The 18,787-nt window shown below is 41.8% G+C and overlaps 1 protein-coding gene across 1 annotated transcript in view; it reads left to right on the forward strand.

The window, feature by feature from the left end:
- The window catches only part of PEX3 (peroxisomal biogenesis factor 3), a 65,685-nt gene that overhangs the window by 38,567 nt on the left and 8,331 nt on the right, over window positions 1-18,787 (forward strand). Inside the window, exons 6-11 of the mRNA XM_089668637.1 lie at window positions 3,442-3,566; window positions 4,321-4,387; window positions 4,510-4,564; window positions 12,854-13,022; window positions 13,163-13,233; window positions 16,551-16,673. Of these exons, the coding sequence (XP_089524763.1) occupies window positions 3,442-3,566; window positions 4,321-4,387; window positions 4,510-4,564; window positions 12,854-13,022; window positions 13,163-13,233; window positions 16,551-16,673 (610 nt within the window). The remainder of the gene's footprint in view (window positions 1-3,441; window positions 3,567-4,320; window positions 4,388-4,509; window positions 4,565-12,853; window positions 13,023-13,162; window positions 13,234-16,550; window positions 16,674-18,787) is intronic.

Here is an 18,787-nt window from a genome sequence, read left to right on the forward strand (position 1 = left end):
GGGCGCTATTCCTCCCCCCACTGACGCCAACGATGGGGCGCTATTCCTCCCCCCACTGACGCCAACGATGGGGCGCTATTCCTCCCCCCACTGACGCCAACGATGGGGCGCTATTCCTCCCCCCACTGACGCCAACGATGGGGCGCTATTCCTCCCCCCACTGACGCCAACGATGGGGCGCTATTCCTCCCCCCACTGACGCCAACGATGGGGCGCTATTCCTCCCCCCACTGACGCCAACGATGGGGCGCTATTCCTCCCCCCACTGACGCCAACGATGGGGCGCTATTCCTCCCCCCACTGACGCCAACGATGGGGCGCTATTCCTCCCCCCACTGACGCCAACGATGGGGCGCTATTCCTCCCCCACTGACGCCAACGATGGGGCGCTATTCCTCCCCCCACTGACGCCAACGATGGGGCGCTATTCCTCCCCCCACTGACGCCAACGATGGGGCGCTATTCCTCCCCCCACTGACGCCAACGATGGGGCGCTATTCCTCCCCCCACTGACGCCAACGATGGGGCGCTATTCCTCCCCCCACTGACGCCAACGATGGGGCGCTATTCCTCCCCCCACTGACGCCAACGATGGGGCGCTATTCCTCCCCCCACTGACGCCAACGATGGGGCGCTATTCCTCCCCCCACTGACGCCAACGATGGGGCGCTATTCCTCCCCCCACTGACGCCAACGATGGGGCGCTATTCCTCCCCCCACTGACGCCAACGATGGGGCGCTATTCCTCCCCCCACTGACGCCAACGATGGGGCGCTATTCCTCCCCCCACTGACGCCAACGATGGGGCGCTATTCCTCCCCCCACTGACGCCAACGATGGGGCGCTATTCCTCCCCCCACTGACGCCAACGATGGGGCGCTATTCCTCCCCCCACTGACGCCAACGATGGGGCGCTATTCCTCCCCCCACTGACGCCAACGATGGGGCGCTATTCCTCCCCCCACTGACGCCAACGATGGGGCGCTATTCCTCCCCCCACTGACGCCAACGATGGGGCGCTATTCCTCCCCCCACTGACATCAGTGATGGGGCGCTAGTCCTCCCACTGCAAAATTACAGTTATGAAGTAGCAACGAAAATAATTTTATGGTTGGGGGTCACCACAACATGAGGAACTGTATTAAGGGGTCGCGGCATTAGAAAGGTTGAGAACCACTGGCTTAGAGGAACCCATGGTGCTGATTGTTGGGGCAAGGTCAGATGAGTCTGGGCATTTAAAACCTTTGAGGTTGACATCACCTGGTCTTCCCAGACGATGATTGAGAACAATCCATGACACTGGCAGGTCTCAGCTTTGCAAAGGGGGCAGTGCATGCTATAAATTCTGCAGGGTGCCCAAACTTTTGCAGACGCCATTTTTTTGTTTTCTGTTATTTTGAAAGTGTAAATGATGGAAATAAAATCTAACTTTTGTTGACATATTATAAGAATTTCTAATCTCACACACACACACACATATATATACACACAGACACACACACACACACATATACACACACACACACACACACAGACACACACACACAGACACACGGACACACACACACGGACACAGGCACAATTTTAGTTTTTTCAGGTATTTACCAAAACATATTCAAGCTATAGTTCTATAATGGATATGGGCTGAAAGTGCACACAGACTGGTTTAATTTGAAGGTATGTACACAAGGTATGAAGGGTTTAGATTTTGCAGCTCTTAAGAGTAGCCATCCCCCTTTTTCAAGGGACTAAAACTAATTGAACAATTGAATCAAAAGCTGTTTCATGGCCAGGTGTGGGCTACTCCTTCGTTATTTCTTCATCAATTAAGCAGGAAAAAGGTCTGGAGTTGATTCTGAGTGTGGTATTTGCATTTGGAATCTATTGCTGTGAACCTACATCATGCGTTCAAAGGAGCTGTCCATGCAAGTGAAACAGGCCATTGTAAGGCTTCAAAAACAAAACAAATCCAGCAGAGAGCAGCAATATCAGGAGTGGCCAAAATCAACAGTTTGGTACATTCTGAGGAAAGAAGAACGCACTGGTGAGCTCTGATACAAAAAAACACATGAAGGTCCACGGAAGACAATAATGGTGGATTATTGCAGGGTCCTCTCTATGGTAAAGAAAAACCCATTCACAACATCCAGACAAGTGAAGGACACTCTCCAGGAGGTGGGCGTATCATTGTCACATTGTCAAAGTCTACAATCAAGAGAAGACTTGATGAGAGCAAATACAGAAGTTCACCACAAGGTACAAATCATTCATAAGCCTGAAGAATAGAAAAGCCAGATTAGACTGCCAAAAAACATCTAAAAAAGCCAGGCCAGTTCTGGAAAAGCATTCTTTGGATGGATGAAACGAAGATTAATCTGTACTAGAATGACGGGAAGAAAAAAGTGAGGAGAAGGCTTGGAACAGCTCATGATCCAAAGCACACAATGTCATCTGTAAAACATGGTGGAGGCAGTGTGATGGCATGGGCATGCATGGCTTCCAGTGGCACTTGGTTATTGGTGTTTATTGATGATGTGACAGAAGCAGCCATATGAATTCTGCAGTGTTTACAGATATTCTGTCAGCCCAGATTCAGCCAAATGCAGCAAAGTTGATTGGATGGTGCTTCACAGTACAGATGGACAGTGATCCAAAACACACTGCAAAAACAACCCAGGAGCTTCTGAAGGAAAAGAAGTGGAATATTCTGCAATGACTGAGTCAATCACCTGATCTTAAGGCAATTGAGCATGCATTTCACTTGCTGAAGGCAAAATTAAAGGCAGAAAGACCCACAAACAAAGCACAACTGAAGACAGCTGCAGTTAGAGCCTGGCAAGGCATCAGAAAGGAGGAAACCCAGTCTTTGGTAATGTCCATGGGTTCCAGACTTCAGGCAGTCATTGCCAGTAAAGGCTTCTCAACAAAATATTAAAAATTAATATTTTATTTATAATTATATTCAATTGTCCAATTACTTTTGGTCCCTTTGAAAAAGGGGGGTTGGCTTTTCTTAAGAGCTGTTATTCCTAAACCTTTCCTCCAATTTGGATGTACATTCCCTCAAATTAAACATGAGTGTGCACTTTCAGCCCATATCCATTATATAACTATATCTTGAATATGTTTTGGTAAATATCTGAAAAAAAAAACTAAAATTGTGCCTGTGTCCAAATATATATGGTCTTAACTGTGTATGTATTTATATGTGTATATGTATATATGTGTGTGTGTGTATAATATCTTTCTGTCCTTGATAAAAAAAAGTTTTCCAATATATGTAGTAATACTGCAAAGCTAAATATGAAGATGTATGTAATTTGAAATCTGATTGGGAGATTTCCCTGTTCCTACAATCATTGGGATGTTCCTTTTCATTACGAATAAATGGTCACCGTTTAGCATATTAACAAATGGGTACACTACTCTGTAATTTTTCAGGTTTCACCAGAAGTATAGGAGCAGTTTATAGCACGTGTATGCTGGTGGTTCTGCTTCGTGTTCAGCTAAATATTATCGGTGGATACATCTATCTGGACAATTCATCAGGAGTAAAACCCTGCAATGTAAGTCAAGAAACATACTTGCATATTGTCTGTGTGTTGGTATAAGCTAGAAGTTTATATATCCCAATAAACTAGTCTATTTACATCCCCCACACCATGCTCTCTTCTATAGATTTTTTTTGTTCCTGTAGAAATTGTTGAAATGTATTTGAGGGCTGGTTCATACCATAGAAAGGCAGTTCAGATGCATTCCGGATGTGTATCTGCATGCACGTTTTTGACGCGTTCCCAAGCATTTTTGGTGCGATTTTTACACATTCCAGTGCATTTTTGATGCGTTCCAGTTAATTTTTTCCCCTCTTTTTTTTCTTAAATTTAAATAGGGACATGTGCATTCCAGTGTGTTTTTGATGCGTTCCAGTACAGTTCTGTGCAGGAAAAATGCAGCCTGTTCTACTTTTCTTTTTTTTTTCCTCTATCCAGAGCGCACTGGATCTGCAAGCACTGATGTGAACTATGACATTGACAACTATATAACCTATTTTCTGCATTTTGGATGCAGTAAGAAGCACACTGAAACGCATGTAGTGTGAACTGGCCCTGAGATGTACTGGATGTGAATGGAAATTTCCCCAGTGACCAAACAAAAAAACTGACACGGGCTTTAAACATTCTTTGCATTTTGAAGAAAGTAGAGTGAATGTATAAAACCCCTATCAGTTTCCATCCAAAATGAAATAAAAGAGAAAAAAAGTTTTGGCTTTACTTAGCAAATGCTGCTTTTTTGCTTTTAAAACATTTTTCTTTTTTTCAGGGTCTCCAAGCATCCCCAGAGGTGCAGCAACAGTATTTGTCTAGCATTCAACACCTCTTAGGAGATGGTAGGATATCATTTCACACTTTGCTACTTTTGATGTATCTGATGTTAGGCTGTTTCTCTGTGTCAGAATACCTGTGCTTCTACTGGAAGTTGGGAGCATGATCTCTTATGTTTTTTCCTCAGGCTTGACAGAACTGATAACATTAGTGAAACGAGCCGTGCATAAGGTGCTTGGTGGGTAAGTCTAATCAAAAATAGATTTTATGCAGATTACGCACTTGTGCATCTTCTTGTGAAGCAAACTAGCTGCTAGTTATTTATTTTTTAAATAAAAAAAACATGTCTTCATTCACTGTGATTTGTATTGTTGGTAAAAATTGGATTTTTCTACATACTCGTAAAATCCATTTCTTGGGATACTTCATGGGACACAGAGCAGACTATAACCATTACTTTCTGGACTATGTGCCACCTATAGTTGAATGGATACTGGCAGACCAAACAGGAGGCCCCCTCTATAACACTTCCCCCTCCCATATAGGAAGTACCTTAGGCTACGTTCACACTAGTTTTGTCAGCAGGCGTCAGACAGGTGTTTGGGAAGCGTTTTTAACGCTTCTCAAATGCCTATGAAAATTTTGCACATGGCAACACACAGTGCTGTTCACACTGAAGCGTTAGCGTCGCGTCACAGCAAAACTGACACCTCATGTCGAGTCAGGAGGAGTTGAAGCCTCCCATTCAAGTCTATGGTGCTGCTCCTCAAACACTTGGCAGGCGTTTGCAGGGTGGTTGCAACGCAGTTGCGAGGCGTTTGCGGAGCTTTAATACTATTTAACGTCATTATAGGCGTTTGTGGTGCGGTTTTAACATTTGGCAAACATCTATCAAACGCCTCAAAACCGCGCATAGGGCATTTGGGGAGCATTAAAAACGCCTGTCAAACGCTATAGGGGCGTATGGCAAGAGTTAGAAATAAAGTCAAGCGTGAATGAGCCCTTAGTTTTGTAGCAAACATTGAAATCCCAGGAAGAGGGGCGAGACCTCTGTGTTCCGTGATGTACTCCAAGAAATGGATTTTACAGGTAAGTATGTAGAAAAAATCCAGTTTTCTTTATCGTACATCATGGGCACAGCACAGGATATAATCATTACTATCTGGGATGTCCCAAAGCAATATACTTGAGGGAAGGGAGGCTACTCACAGAAACCGCCACCAGACAAGGACCTATTCTGCCGCCTTAATACGCTGCAACCAAAGGCTGCATCCTCTGCAGCCTAACATCCACCTTGTAGAACCCTGTGAATGTGTGTACAGAAGATCAAGTGGCAAGCTTTGCAAACCTGGGTCACTGACACCTAATGAGGAATTGCCCAAGAGGCTCCCACACCTCTGGTAGGGTGCACCCTAACCCAAAAGGGTGGATCTTTACCTTTCAAACTGTAGGTATGAATGAATAACTGATGGATCCAATGAGAAATAGTTGCTTTAGATGCCACTTGCCCTTTCATGGGCCTTTCCAGCAACACAAATAAGGATTAGGATCTTCTGATCTGTGCTGACATTTTCAGATAGATCTTGTCGACTCGTACTACATCCAAAGAATGCAGCAATCTCTCTGCTGCAGAACAAGCATTCGTAAAAAAAAAAGGGTAGGACAATGTCCTGATTCAAATGAAAGCCTGAAACCATTTTAAGCAAGAAAGATGGATGGAGGCACAAAATCACCTTATCCTAGTGTAAATAAAAATTACTGCTTTTGCGAAAGAGCTGCCAGCTCCGACACCCTTCTGGCCGAAGTTACTGCGACCAAAAAAAGCACTTTCCAAGTCAACAGACTCAGCGGATTAGCACAAATAGGTTTAAAAGTTTTTCACTAAAAAATGCTGTGCACAATACATATATTCACACAATTATGCTCAGCATTTTTTATTGAATATCTTGATCTATGTGGGAACACATTGCATGCTAGCAGCATAACAGATATTGAGGTTTAAAAGTTTGCTTCTGCAAGACACTCAACACTAAATTCAGGTCCCATGGGCACAAGGGTGGTTTGACAGGAGAAACTATAGGAAACAACCCTTGTAAAAAAAACAAAAAACAAAACAGAATCAAGGAGTTTGAAGCAACAGGCCTCTGGAAAAATAGGTACATAGCCGAAATTTGACCTTTTGACCTGTAACCCTTTTGCTGCCAGGTTCGTACTTAGTACGGACCCGACAGCGGGGGGGGGGGGGGGGGGGGGGGGGGTTTATACACAATCCAGTGGATGCAGGATTGTGTATAAAACTAATAGGCAGACTTCTGCCTGTCAGGTGGAAGCAATCAGGTGGCTGTGCTGCCACCTGATCGCTTCCACAGCCCCCCAACCCCCCCCCCTCCCAAAAAAAACATTTTTTTTGAGGGTCCCCCACCCCCACATATGAACTTAAACAAACAGGTCAGGGCATCTACATGTGAAAACATTGATTACGATACACGTTACATATCGCCGAACACGCCAGAGTGAGAGCAATAATTCTAGCACAAGACCTCCTCCATAATGCTAAACTGTTGACCTGTAGGGGCTTTTGAAGCTTCTCCTATAGGATACTGAAGTTTGCCGCCATTTTATAGGCGCACACAAATTTAAGGTATGGCATGTTGGGTATCTATTTACTCGGCACAACTTCGTCTTTTATATTTTACCAAAAATTTGGGTAATTTACTTTGTTTGCCCTAACATTCAGTTTAGTGTGTTTTTTACTGACATTTTGCATTTCTTAGACCTTTGCAATAATATCAGTGGGAATTACTACTATTTTATTCTCTAGGGTATCTGCTTTCAGAAAATATATAATGTTTGGGGGATTTTTGTAATCTTCAGGCCTAAAATTATTTTTTAAACGTGTCCAAAAAATGCAAAAATAGCTCTGGCAGCGAAAGGATTAATAGTGCATAAGGCGAACTTCAGCTCCACACCAGTCTGAAAAAAAGAGAATTCTCCCAATTACATATTTCCGAGACTGCCATCTCCTGGCCTCACACCATGAAATGTAAGCCTTCCAGACTCTGTAGTAGATACTTCTAGAAACTGGCTTCTTAGCGTTCAGCAGAGTAGAAACAACTGGTCTTGAGACTCCCCAATCTTCAAGATCTGGGTTTCAACAGCCACCCCCTCAAATTTAGCAACTGTAAAGCAGGGTTGAAGAGTCCATGGCCAATCTTACTATGTCCGCATACCAAGATCTCCTGAGCCAAGCAGGGGCTACCAATATAACTGATATTACCTCCTCTCAGATCCTGCGAGAGATGAGGCAGAAGCTGAATCGGAGGGAAGCATAGATCAGGGAGAACTGGTCCCAAGAAGTCACCAGAGCGTCCACCTTGCTTGCTAGCGGGTCTCTTATTCTGGCCACAAACCTATCCACTCTGTTGTTGAACCTGGACGCCAATAGATCTACATTTAGAGTGCCCCAATGCTAGCAAATTGCCTACAACACACCGGGGTTTAGGGACTACTCCCCCAGAAATAACCTCTGATGACTTAGGAAATTCGCCTGCCAGTTCTCTATCCCTGGAATATAAACTGCCGACAGAAATACCGATCCACCGAAATAGTGTCAGCTCGGTCATGTGATCAACTGTGTCCAATCACAGCTGATCACATGTAAACAGGGAAATGCCGGTTATCGGCATTTCTCTCCTCACGAAACTGTCACAGCTTGTGAGGAGAGGAGAGCCGGTAATCGGCATTACTCGGAGGGAACATGTACACAGATCATCAGAGCACTGATGATCAGTGTGCCCTTATGATCTGTGTAGACCCAGCAGCACCACCTGTCAGTGTCCATCAGTGCCAGCTCTCAGTGCTCATCCATGCCACCTGCCAGTTCCAATTCAGTGCCACATATCAGTGCCCATCTGAGCTGCCCGTCAGTGCTGCCTATCAGTGCCCGTCAGTGCTGCCTGTCAGTACCACCTAACAGTGCCAGTCAGTGCCGCCTATCAGTGCCATATATGAATGCTGCCCTTCAGTGCCCATCAGTGATGCCTGTCAATGCCCATCAGTGCCACCTACCAGGGCCTCCTCATCAGTGCCACCTATCAGTGTCCATCAGTGCAGCCTCATTAGCGCACATCAGTGAAGGAGAAAAATCACTTATTTACAAAACTTTATAACAAAAACTAAGAAAAAACTTTTTTTTTTCAAAATTTTCAGTGATTTTTGGTTTGTTTAAGAAAAAATAAAAAACCCAGAGGTGATTAAATACCACCAAAATAAAGCTCTATCTGTCAGAAAAAATGATAAAAAATTTCATATGCGTACAGTGTTGCATGACCGCGCAATTGTCATTCAAAGTGCAACAGCGCTGAAAGCTGGAAAGTTGGTTTGGGCAGGAAGGGGGTATAAATGCCCTGTAGGCTAGTGGTTAAAATACATCCCTCTTTCTCCTGGTTGTTTTTTTTTTTTTTTTTTTTTTTAAGAAAACCAGGGGGTCTCCACTTACTAATCCTGCCACAGGGTTCTGTCTTCACACATCATGGGGGGCCATGTCACCTAAGGACCTTCAAGGACTGGGTCCCCCTTAATTTTTGGGGTCCACTTTCTTGGACCCTTACAGCACCCTGCCAGAAACTCCTTGGCCATTAGGAAATGTACAGGGTTCTTTATTGCAGGGTCCAGTGCCAAAAAGGTCACATTACAGGAAAAACCTCATTGACTCCTTCCACACGAAGCTAGAGTACCATTCATCTTTGGGCTCAGCCATCAAAATGGATCCGATCAATCACCCCCTTGATTCCTAAAATGCACATGCTGCTTTATTGTAGTTTTTAAATATTTTGTTATCGTACATCATGGGACACAGAGCAGGCTATAATCAATACTGTCTGAGTTATACATCTATAGGTGAATGGACATTGGCAGACCAAAAAGGAAGTCCCCCTTCTATATAACCCCCTCCTATAAAGGAAGTACATCAGTTTTTTTCGCCAGTGTCTAAAGGTGATGGTCATGGATGTTAAGCCCTTTGTGTGAACGCTGCTGGTCCCAAAATGGTTCTTTTCTATTCCTAGGATAGGCATGGGGAAAGTGGAGGTGCCATTTCTGTATAGATCTGTATATTTGTTACAGGCCATTAACTCTGAAAGTATTGCAGCTTGTGGTACAGCATAACAGCCAGGCCATTAGAATTTTTAGAAGCGGGTTAACAATGGTGACACCCTTATTTATTCCTAAAATGGTTTGCTTGAATTGGTTTAAAGTATGACTATCCCTACCATACATTCTACTAGCAGTTCTGCTTACTGTGTGAGCCTCCTATTTAATACTGTACCATTTATTGTGTGCTGGTCATGGGAAGGTCATTGTTTTAAGTTGTCCTTTTCACAGTTAATGTTTCCAAAGGTCTGTCTGTACCCGGTATGTATGTCAAGTCATTCTTTTGTATTTTGATGCATTCCACTAAATAAAGAATAAAAAAAAAAGAAAATATAACTAAAAGAAAAAATGTTGCCTTTAATCCTACATTCAATCCCCAAATTATTTTTAAAGCAGCTGTAAAAATAAGAAAAGCAGTCCTTGCTGCAACGATTGCCTCCTTTCTGGCACTGCCCTCCACAGACTAACTGCATTATGACTGAGCGCCATTTCTTTTTCGGATTGAAAAATACCAGCACCATTTAACTTACTTCCTGTGAGTGCAGGGTCCAATAGTGGTTGTGTCCCCACAGTGCCCTGTTCCATAGTTTGTTGATGCAGAGAATGGTGCTGGTATCATCACGTAAGCGGTGCTCTCTGCATCATCAAGGGCCACCCAGCACTGGAAAAGTGGACCCTGCCTGTCACAAGACCAGACTGAAGACCTCAGGCATTAGGTAGGTACATTTTTTTAATACATGCTGGGAGTTGCATTTGGCTTTAATCTGTTCCATAAAGTATTAATTATTTTTTATATACAACATTTGTTAAAAATACATATTATATAACAAAAACTTGCCATATCATAATAATACATGATCATCTATACAAAATTTTGAAATCACAGCTCCTTCATATATAGAATCCCCTCCATTCTCCACCTATTTTCTTATTATTTCAACCAATCCAAAGAGCAGTTTCTACTGGTGAAAAGGGGGGTAGTCTTTGTTTTTTTTCAGGTGATCAGGGAAAGGAGGTCTATTTAAATATTTACCATTATCTTCAACAGAAATCAGTAACGTTTCCCCCACAAGGAGAAAAGAGTCTTCTGGGATAAGCCACAGAAGCCTGCGATCAGTGTACACATATATTCAAATTTTCTTCTGATGTTTTCTAGTTATCTTATCTAGTTTCTTTATAACTTTTTGCAAGACATATTAGGATTCCAACTGTTCACACATCTTTGCTGGTAAAGAATGCTGCAATATATCTCTACTGTAAAAACCTGTTACGAATCTTGCTTGATCTCAACTACCAATGAATCATTCATAGCAATTTATTGCACAACTGGAACAAATGTTTATCCGAGAGTAGGCCATATTGTGGCCATTGAATAAAGTTTTTTGTGCCTTGGGATAATGGCTTTAGAACAGCCTTTTTCAACCAGGATGCCTTCAGGCTTCTTCAGGGATTCCTTGACAAAAATCCTAAAGTTTGCCCAAAAATTGTGTACAAGCCAGCAGGTGGATCAAGCCTACCTTTTCATCGTGCACCATTATAGCTTTATAGCTGTCAGTGTCCTAACACCCAATGACATCATCAGTTGATAATGAGAACATCAGACGCCATCACACCATCCTTCTTTGCCCCTCCCCAGCCCCTCTCCATCAGCACTGGGATCACATTAGCTGAGTGAGAGAGTGAGAAACTGAGGAAGAAGAGAAACATTGGAACACTATTCAGTATGAGTGTGCTAAGGAGTATTTGCTTTCGAATAATCCATCATCTCTAACGTTAGGTGTCCTATGTGTGTGTAGAAGTTGCTGCATTAAATAAGCTCAGCTCAATAAAAGCACAAGTCCATGTGCACATAAGCTGTTACCAGAGTTTAGGAGCAGCAGAGTTCAGGGGCAGTTAAACATTCCTCTCCTGAACTTAGAAGAATCGCGTTCATGAGAGGAACATTTTGGCCAATAAAAGCGCTTGGGAGTTTTTCCTTGTCAGTGGAAAATACTTTGGCCAATCAAATCAATAAATGTCCAAGTGCGCGGCTGAAAGTAGTACCATGTTTATATGCATTTTACCACATTTAGGGTTTTTCTTCTGCAAGGAGAGCTTTAACGTCTAGGAGAGTTCATGTGTACATGAGGCCTAAGTTACGTTTTTTTTTACATTTGAATAGGGTGCCTCAAGATTGTGTAACAATGTAATGAGTGCTTTAAATGAAAAAAGATTGAGAAACACTGCTTTAGAGTGAGGTGACAAGTTATAGAGAGATCGATGACACAAACAACTTCTGAAATCTATCTAAAAGAGAAGTATTTCCTCAAGGCTCAGTCCTCTATATTTTCAATGCACACTGAAGATGTAAAGCTTATGTGAGCACCACCGAAGGGGAGAGCAGAACCCCCAAGCATACATACATTTTGGTATAAACTGTATATCAGTAGAAAATCTGAATATACATGCACACTGATCCCCGACTCCTACGGGTTATCCCAGAGGGCTCTACTGTCACTGTTGGGGATGTGGGGCTGACCTCTATTTACTTTTTTTTTGCCATTGAAGATAGTGAACACTGTTTTAAACACATCTACTTTCCCTGATCTCCTTGAAGTGGTTGTAAAGGCTGAAGGTTTTTCTACCTTCATACATTTTATGTATGAAAATAAAAAACCTATTGTGTGCTGATCTAGCGATGTGCACGGGAGCCTCGGCTGTCCTGGGTCTCTCTCTCCTCATTGGCTTAGACACAGCAGCAGGAGCCATTGTCTCCCACTACTGTCAATCACAGCCAGGGAACCAATAAAGAGTTGGGGGGGGGGGGGTCTGAGCTGTGGCTCTATGTGTCTTATGGATGTATAGAGTGGGCCTCTGGATCGAGCATACACCAGTGCCCCCATGGCAAGTAACTTGCTATTGGGAGCACTGGTCAAGGGGGAGGAGCAGCGGTGGGAGACCTGAGAAGAGGAGGCTGCTCAGAGCAGGTAAGTATAACTTGTTTGTTATTTAAAAAATAAAAACGAAAAACCTTTGATATCAAAATGATGCAAAATAGCAAATCACATCAGAAAAAGACTACTCCCTTTTCACCAGTGGAAATTCTTTGGAAAAATGTGTGTGTATGTTTTTATATGTTATCATGTGCAGTCCATGTTATGGTATAGCAAACATTGCATGTTATTTCATATGTATTTTTAATTAGATTCTGTAGATTTTATTTCAGCACCTTAAAAGTCCCATTGAGTCTTAAATAATTTTCTTCATTGATAATATTAGGGTGTGGTGCTTTAGACTCCCAGATCAACCAAATTGATTTCATCTCAAATTCATATAGGTTTTAGAGTCTTGGAAATAAAACAGCATATTGTACAGACACATTGATTATCCTCTTTTAACAGCTTATCTTTGAAGCACTCTCTGTCTCTTATGGATTTGGAGAAACATATCAAAGAAATACGAAGGTCGGTGGAAGAATGCAGTGAAACCCCAGTTTTAGAGGCATCTCGAAGCAAGTCAATGTTGTGTCGATTCATGATGGCAGATGAAGAGAACCCATTAACATCTCAGGTATTTTTTGTCCCACTTCATTAACCCCTTATAGACATAGCAGAACCAATGCTGCCTGTGCATTGTTTTCCATTTGGAGTAATAAGACAAATAGTAACCCTAGTGTCATTGCTGATTCTGCATACTTTTGTCTTTTTTAGGCATGTGGACTGACAGAAAAGGATGTCATTACGATACGGCTACTAAGTGAAACCAGGGACATGTTAGAAAGGTAAAGGATGTATGTTGTGTCCTTTGCTGGTACATAAGCTCATAAAGTGTATGTAACAAGGAACGTCTCTTATTTGCTATCTTTTTACTTATTCAGTATACCACTGAAAGTGTTTTGTTATATGTGTTACAGTAACAAAATATGAAATGCAACACTACCCTCACTGAAATATGTGTTACATAGGTGCAAAAAAAAAAAACCTGTTGATACAGCCAGAAATCTAGGGCTGCCCTGTGTACTCTGCGGCAAGGACTGCTTCTGAGCTGCAACAGGAATTATACCCGTTCGACCATGAGTGGGGCCATGCTGCAACTGCCCTGGATATATCGCCTCCTCACTGTCTTGCCAAATCCCTCTGAAAAGCAATCTGAGCATTAACCACTTTACAGAGGAGTTTGACAAGTCAGGGAGGAGGTGCTATATCCGGGGCAGTTGCAGCATGGCCCCATTCATGGTTGATTGCGTCCAGCGGGTATAATTCCTGTTACAGCTAAGAAGCAAAGCAAGTCACAGTATGTATGAACTCTGGCTGCTGACTTTGCTGCATAAGGCGGAGTACCCCTCAACCACAAGTGTCAACGAGCCCTAAAATGGCTCCATGCATTTTGTGCATTTACCATACATATATGTGGGTCTGCTTACAGTAATGTGGTATAATGCACACAATGATACATACTGGGGCTGATTAATACTGTGCACTGCAAGTGCCGTTGCTTTAGATTCAAGGGGAAGCTCTGAAATAAGGCGAAGCTCTGCTGATTTCTTTCATCCAATCATATGCAAGTAAAAATTTTTTTTTTTTTGTTCCTTGTTCCCCTCAGATCTAGAGCAATTGCACTTGCAGTGCACAGCCCATTTGCCTTTAGTAACTCAATCCCATTGTGTTTTCTAAATTGTAGTTCTTACGAAGGGTATTCAAAAAGTTCATAGAAAAATTGAATCAAAAGCACACAAGTTTAGGAATAACCTTTTATATTTCTACATAAGCTACATCCACATCAAGACACTTCTGTAAGCAATTATACCATCAATTTATACCATTCCAGAAAAACAGAGGGACCTGAGAATTTAACCATGTCAAAGCAGTCTTTTTTTACATCACTGTTGGTATCAAAATTGGTACTTTTTTAAAAAACATTTTTTCAATATGGAAATAAGAAAAAGTCAGAAAGTGCTAAATCAGGATTAGAAGGTGGATGTCTAATGATTTCCCACCGAAATTCTCTCAATTTTGCCCTTGATTGATAAGAGGAATGGGCAAAGGTGTTGTCACGGTGGAAGTTAACTCTCTGATGAAGCTTTTCACGGTGCTTTTTGACTAGCTGTTTAGCTAATTTTCTCAAAAAACGTACATAAGCAAATGTTACCGTCCTTTTACCTTCCAAAAAGTCAACTAACAGAATAACTTCAGCATCCCAGGAAACATTTGGAATTGCTTTGACCGGACCCTTTGCTCCTTTAGGTAGTCATTGCTTTGACTGAGCTTTGTCTTCAGGATCATATTGGTAAAGCCAAGTTTCATCTCCATTTACAATTCAGTTCAGAAAGTCCTCTGGATTTTGGTCCCATTTGTTCAAAATCTCCATTGAAAACTCTGTTTTTGTCTGTTGCTGATCTGAACACATCAGTTTTGGTACCCAGTGAACAGACAGTCTGGTTAGCTTTATTTTCTCATAAAATTGTGTGAACAGAACCTACTGAGATGTCTTGGGTGTTATTTAGTTTTTCTGCCATTAATCATCGGTCACCTTCAATTAAATCTTGAACTTCCTCAAAAAACTGATGTCGATGGTCTGCCCATTCATTAATCATCTTCAACTGTGTCCCAGTCTTCTTGGAAACAGGCTATCAATTTATAAATCACAGATTTTTGGGGTGAATCATCTCCATGAACTCTTATCAAAGCAGTAAAGATGTTTTCATGCTTCCAACCAAGTTTAACCATAAAATTGATATTAGTTCTTGCTTCAATTTTGACAGAATTCATGTTGCTCCACAACGGGTTGACTTCACACTGGCATAGGTTTCAATCTAAACTATTAAATACTACCTGTGCATATATCACATAAGTCCAAGTTTACTCTGCTATAAACAGATATTGAAAAGCTTGCTTAGTTTTTTCAATAAAATGGTTTTCCATAAACTTGTTAAATACCCCTTGTACATATGAACTAGCTACATAGTAGTAACAGGAATGTTTCTATAAAATGCATTTTCATGCAGTAAAAGAGGAGAATAGATAAGTATTGTGGCTGTGCCCTGCCAGGGAGCAAAAATAGTTGCTCACCCAGGATTCTCAACCAGGCAGGTTGAGGGGCTCCAGGGAACTTTCTTTTCGGTTTCCTCATTGGTAAAATCTGTTTTTGTACCTGGAGCCCAGAGATTTCATAGTGATCTGGGAAGGATGAAATCTCAAATGCTGGGCTGGGTTTTGGATACAACCGGCACACAGATTGTGCAAATGTGTGCTGGGATTTTTGTAGAGTTGGGATCAGGGTTCTGGGCTCCACTCCAGCAGGCAGAGGAGGTCTCTGTCCAGGAGTACAGATAGGAGCCAGAGCAGCAAGGTGCTGCCAAGTGTATGGATCAGACTTTTGGGAGAGGTGCTGAATGGTACAGTGTCATGGTCTGTGGAACCAGACTAAAGGCCTAGAGAAGTATCGCTGTTTGTTTTTTGGATTGGATGCTAAAAACCCCTGCGAGGAAAACTGATCAATTTTGTTTTTTAAAAAAATATATTTTCGGAAAAATGGGCAAGAAAAGCCCTTAAAAAGAAGAATTTGGCAAGTGGTTATGCTATGACTGGGCCTGCAAGGTGTTTTATACACACTAGCTGGCCATTTTTCCAACTGCAGCAATTACATTTTTTAATGTACTGCAGCTTCACAAGTACACTATAATGATAGACAAGAAGTCCCATTAATAACAATGAATGCTCTGCTGTAGTCATTTTTAATTTTCTTTTGAAGAAAATATTTCCAGGCTTCAATATGGTAGAATTCTGTTGTTTATATTGTTACCCCAATTATATATCCCTTTGATTTTAATATTTCAAAGTAGTGCTTTTTTCAGATGAGCAGTTGATTTCACAAGATTACATTTATACATGAAATGTCTGTCTTAGAGATGTGAAGTGTTGCATCTTCCCTCTGACATGCGAGAGTGAAATTCACATTTTTCCAGAGCCAAATGTCACAAAATGTTGCTTTTTCTTACATGGTGCAAACATGTATAAAAAAAACTGCAGCTATATCTAGAAATGAAAAGTACATTATGAATTACACTATGTAATTATTATATGTCTGATTCTTCCACAGTCAGGATTTTAGTACAGTGCTGAATTCCTGCTTAAACCGAGGCTTCGGGAGGCTTCTTGACAGCGTTGCTGAGTTCTTTCGACCTACTGACCAAGAGCTTACCCAGCATAGTCCAGCAGACAGGTATTTCTTTCTTCTAAATTATGCTTGAAATGAAAATTGAAGTTCTGAAGGAGTGTTTAGTTTCAATTTACTTAAAGTGGATCTACACAGTATCCGAACACCACAAACCAAAAGTGCTGTTTAACCACTTGCCCTCCAGAGGATTTACCCCCCTTCCTGACCAGGGCATTTTTTGCGATACAGCGCTGCGCTACTTTAACTGACAATTGCGCGGTCATGCAACACTGCACTCAAATGAAATTTACATCCTTTTTTTCCCACAAATAGAGCTTTCTTTTGGTGGTATTTGATCGCCTTTGCGTTTTTTTTATTTTTTTGTGTTATAAAAAAAAAGACCTACAATTTTGAGAAAAAACAATATTTTTAACTTTTTGCTATTAAACATGTCCAGTAAAAAAAATTTTAAATATCAAAGTTTGTAATAAATTTACACCAAAATGTATTCTGCTACGTCTTTGCTAAAAAAAAAAAATCCCAGTAGGTTTAAATTAATTTGTTTACCTGAAAGTTATAGCGTTTACAAATGGCGGTATATATACTGGGGGTTTTTTTTATTTTTATTTTCTTTTGCTAGTAATGGTGGTGATCAGCGACTTATAGCGGAACTGCGGTGGGCATTCTGACACTGGGGGGAATTGACTTGGTGTCACTGACATCCCAAGTGACACCAATACAGTGATCTCTGCTAATAAAAAGCACTAACACTGCACTAATGGCACTGGGCAGGAAAGGGTTAACATCTGGGGCAATCAAAGGGTTAAGTGCTTTTTCACATTATGTGCTGTGTGTGTGTGCTTCACTGTAAGCACACTGCTTTGTATGGCTCTGTATGCAGGAGCTGACAGGGAAGAGAACTGTATTATTTACATACAGTTCTCTCCCCTCCCCCCCTGTCGGTATTACTTGGCGATCACCAGGTGCCAGCAAGTAATCACTGGCCGGAACACGGTGATTGACAGCCAAGGCCGTGAATGGTGGTTTGGGTAGGGTGTGCGCCCCCTACCCGGATCTGCAAAATTGTGTATATATACATGATTTGGAGCAACCGTGCCGACCTGTAGCAGTATTTCTGCTATAGGGCGGACGGCAAGCAGTTAATTCATTTTTAATATTCAAAGCAAACTCACCAATCTGTCCGTGTTTCCATGCTTTATTTTCCTGAGAAATCACTTAAAAAGCACCCCTTAGCATTTCTGGCCGTAGTCATCTTCGGTAAGGGTAAGTGATTCATGTAGCATTTGCCTCCTGGAATCCATCTGCCTTTAGCAAAGAAGACTCCTGGGATGTATGACATAAATTGCCTAGGGATGGAAACTAGGAAGTAACTAAAGAAATGTAAAAAAACAGATTAAAACCAGTAAATATGATATACTTTCCTATCTATTTACTAATGCTAGCAGCATAAAGATTCAAAATGGTCAATGTTGATTGAGAGAGTTCAACTGTAACCAAATCTTTCTGCTAGCTAAAAATATATATATATATATATATATATATATATCATTTATATAAAAATATATACATACATACACATACACAGGGGTTAGACAAAAAAATAAAAACAGTACATGATTTGCTGGTGTGAAAGTGATGACATGTTTCACGTTGAGCCTGGGTTCACATATATGCTGTGCGGTATATCGCGTGTGATTCACACAGGAACTACACCGCATTCCTGTGCAAATCACATGCGATTTGTGTGCGGTTTGATTGGAGCCATACATTTTGTATGGCTCTAATCGCACTGTACCCGCACCAAAAAGGTGCAGGACCCTTTTTTGGGTCCGCAATAGAGTCGGATCGCATGGGTATTCATACCTATGTGATCCGATTCTGCACATCGCACCGCGTTTTGCCGACCGATTTCAGGGTGTTGTTAACATACACATCCGCAGCGGTGCGCATGAATGGGGTGCTATTCTGATGTGGTGCGGAATTTGCACAGAAAACGCTGCAAATTCCGCACCGCATCAGTGTGAACCAGGGCTGAAAGCGGAAGTTATGTAACATTCTTTTGCTTTTGCTGTGTAATGAGATACTTAAAGTAGCTAACAGGCGAGAAACCTCACTTTCGTCATTCACTGCCTGAGCTATATTTTCCTGCGTTTCAAAGA

The sequence above is a fragment of the Staurois parvus genome, unplaced genomic scaffold, assembly GCF_062004578.1.
Source record: "Staurois parvus isolate SC_StPar_1 unplaced genomic scaffold, SC_StPar_1.0 ptg000059l, whole genome shotgun sequence".
In the NCBI taxonomy this organism is placed as follows: Eukaryota; Metazoa; Chordata; class Amphibia; order Anura; family Ranidae; genus Staurois; species Staurois parvus.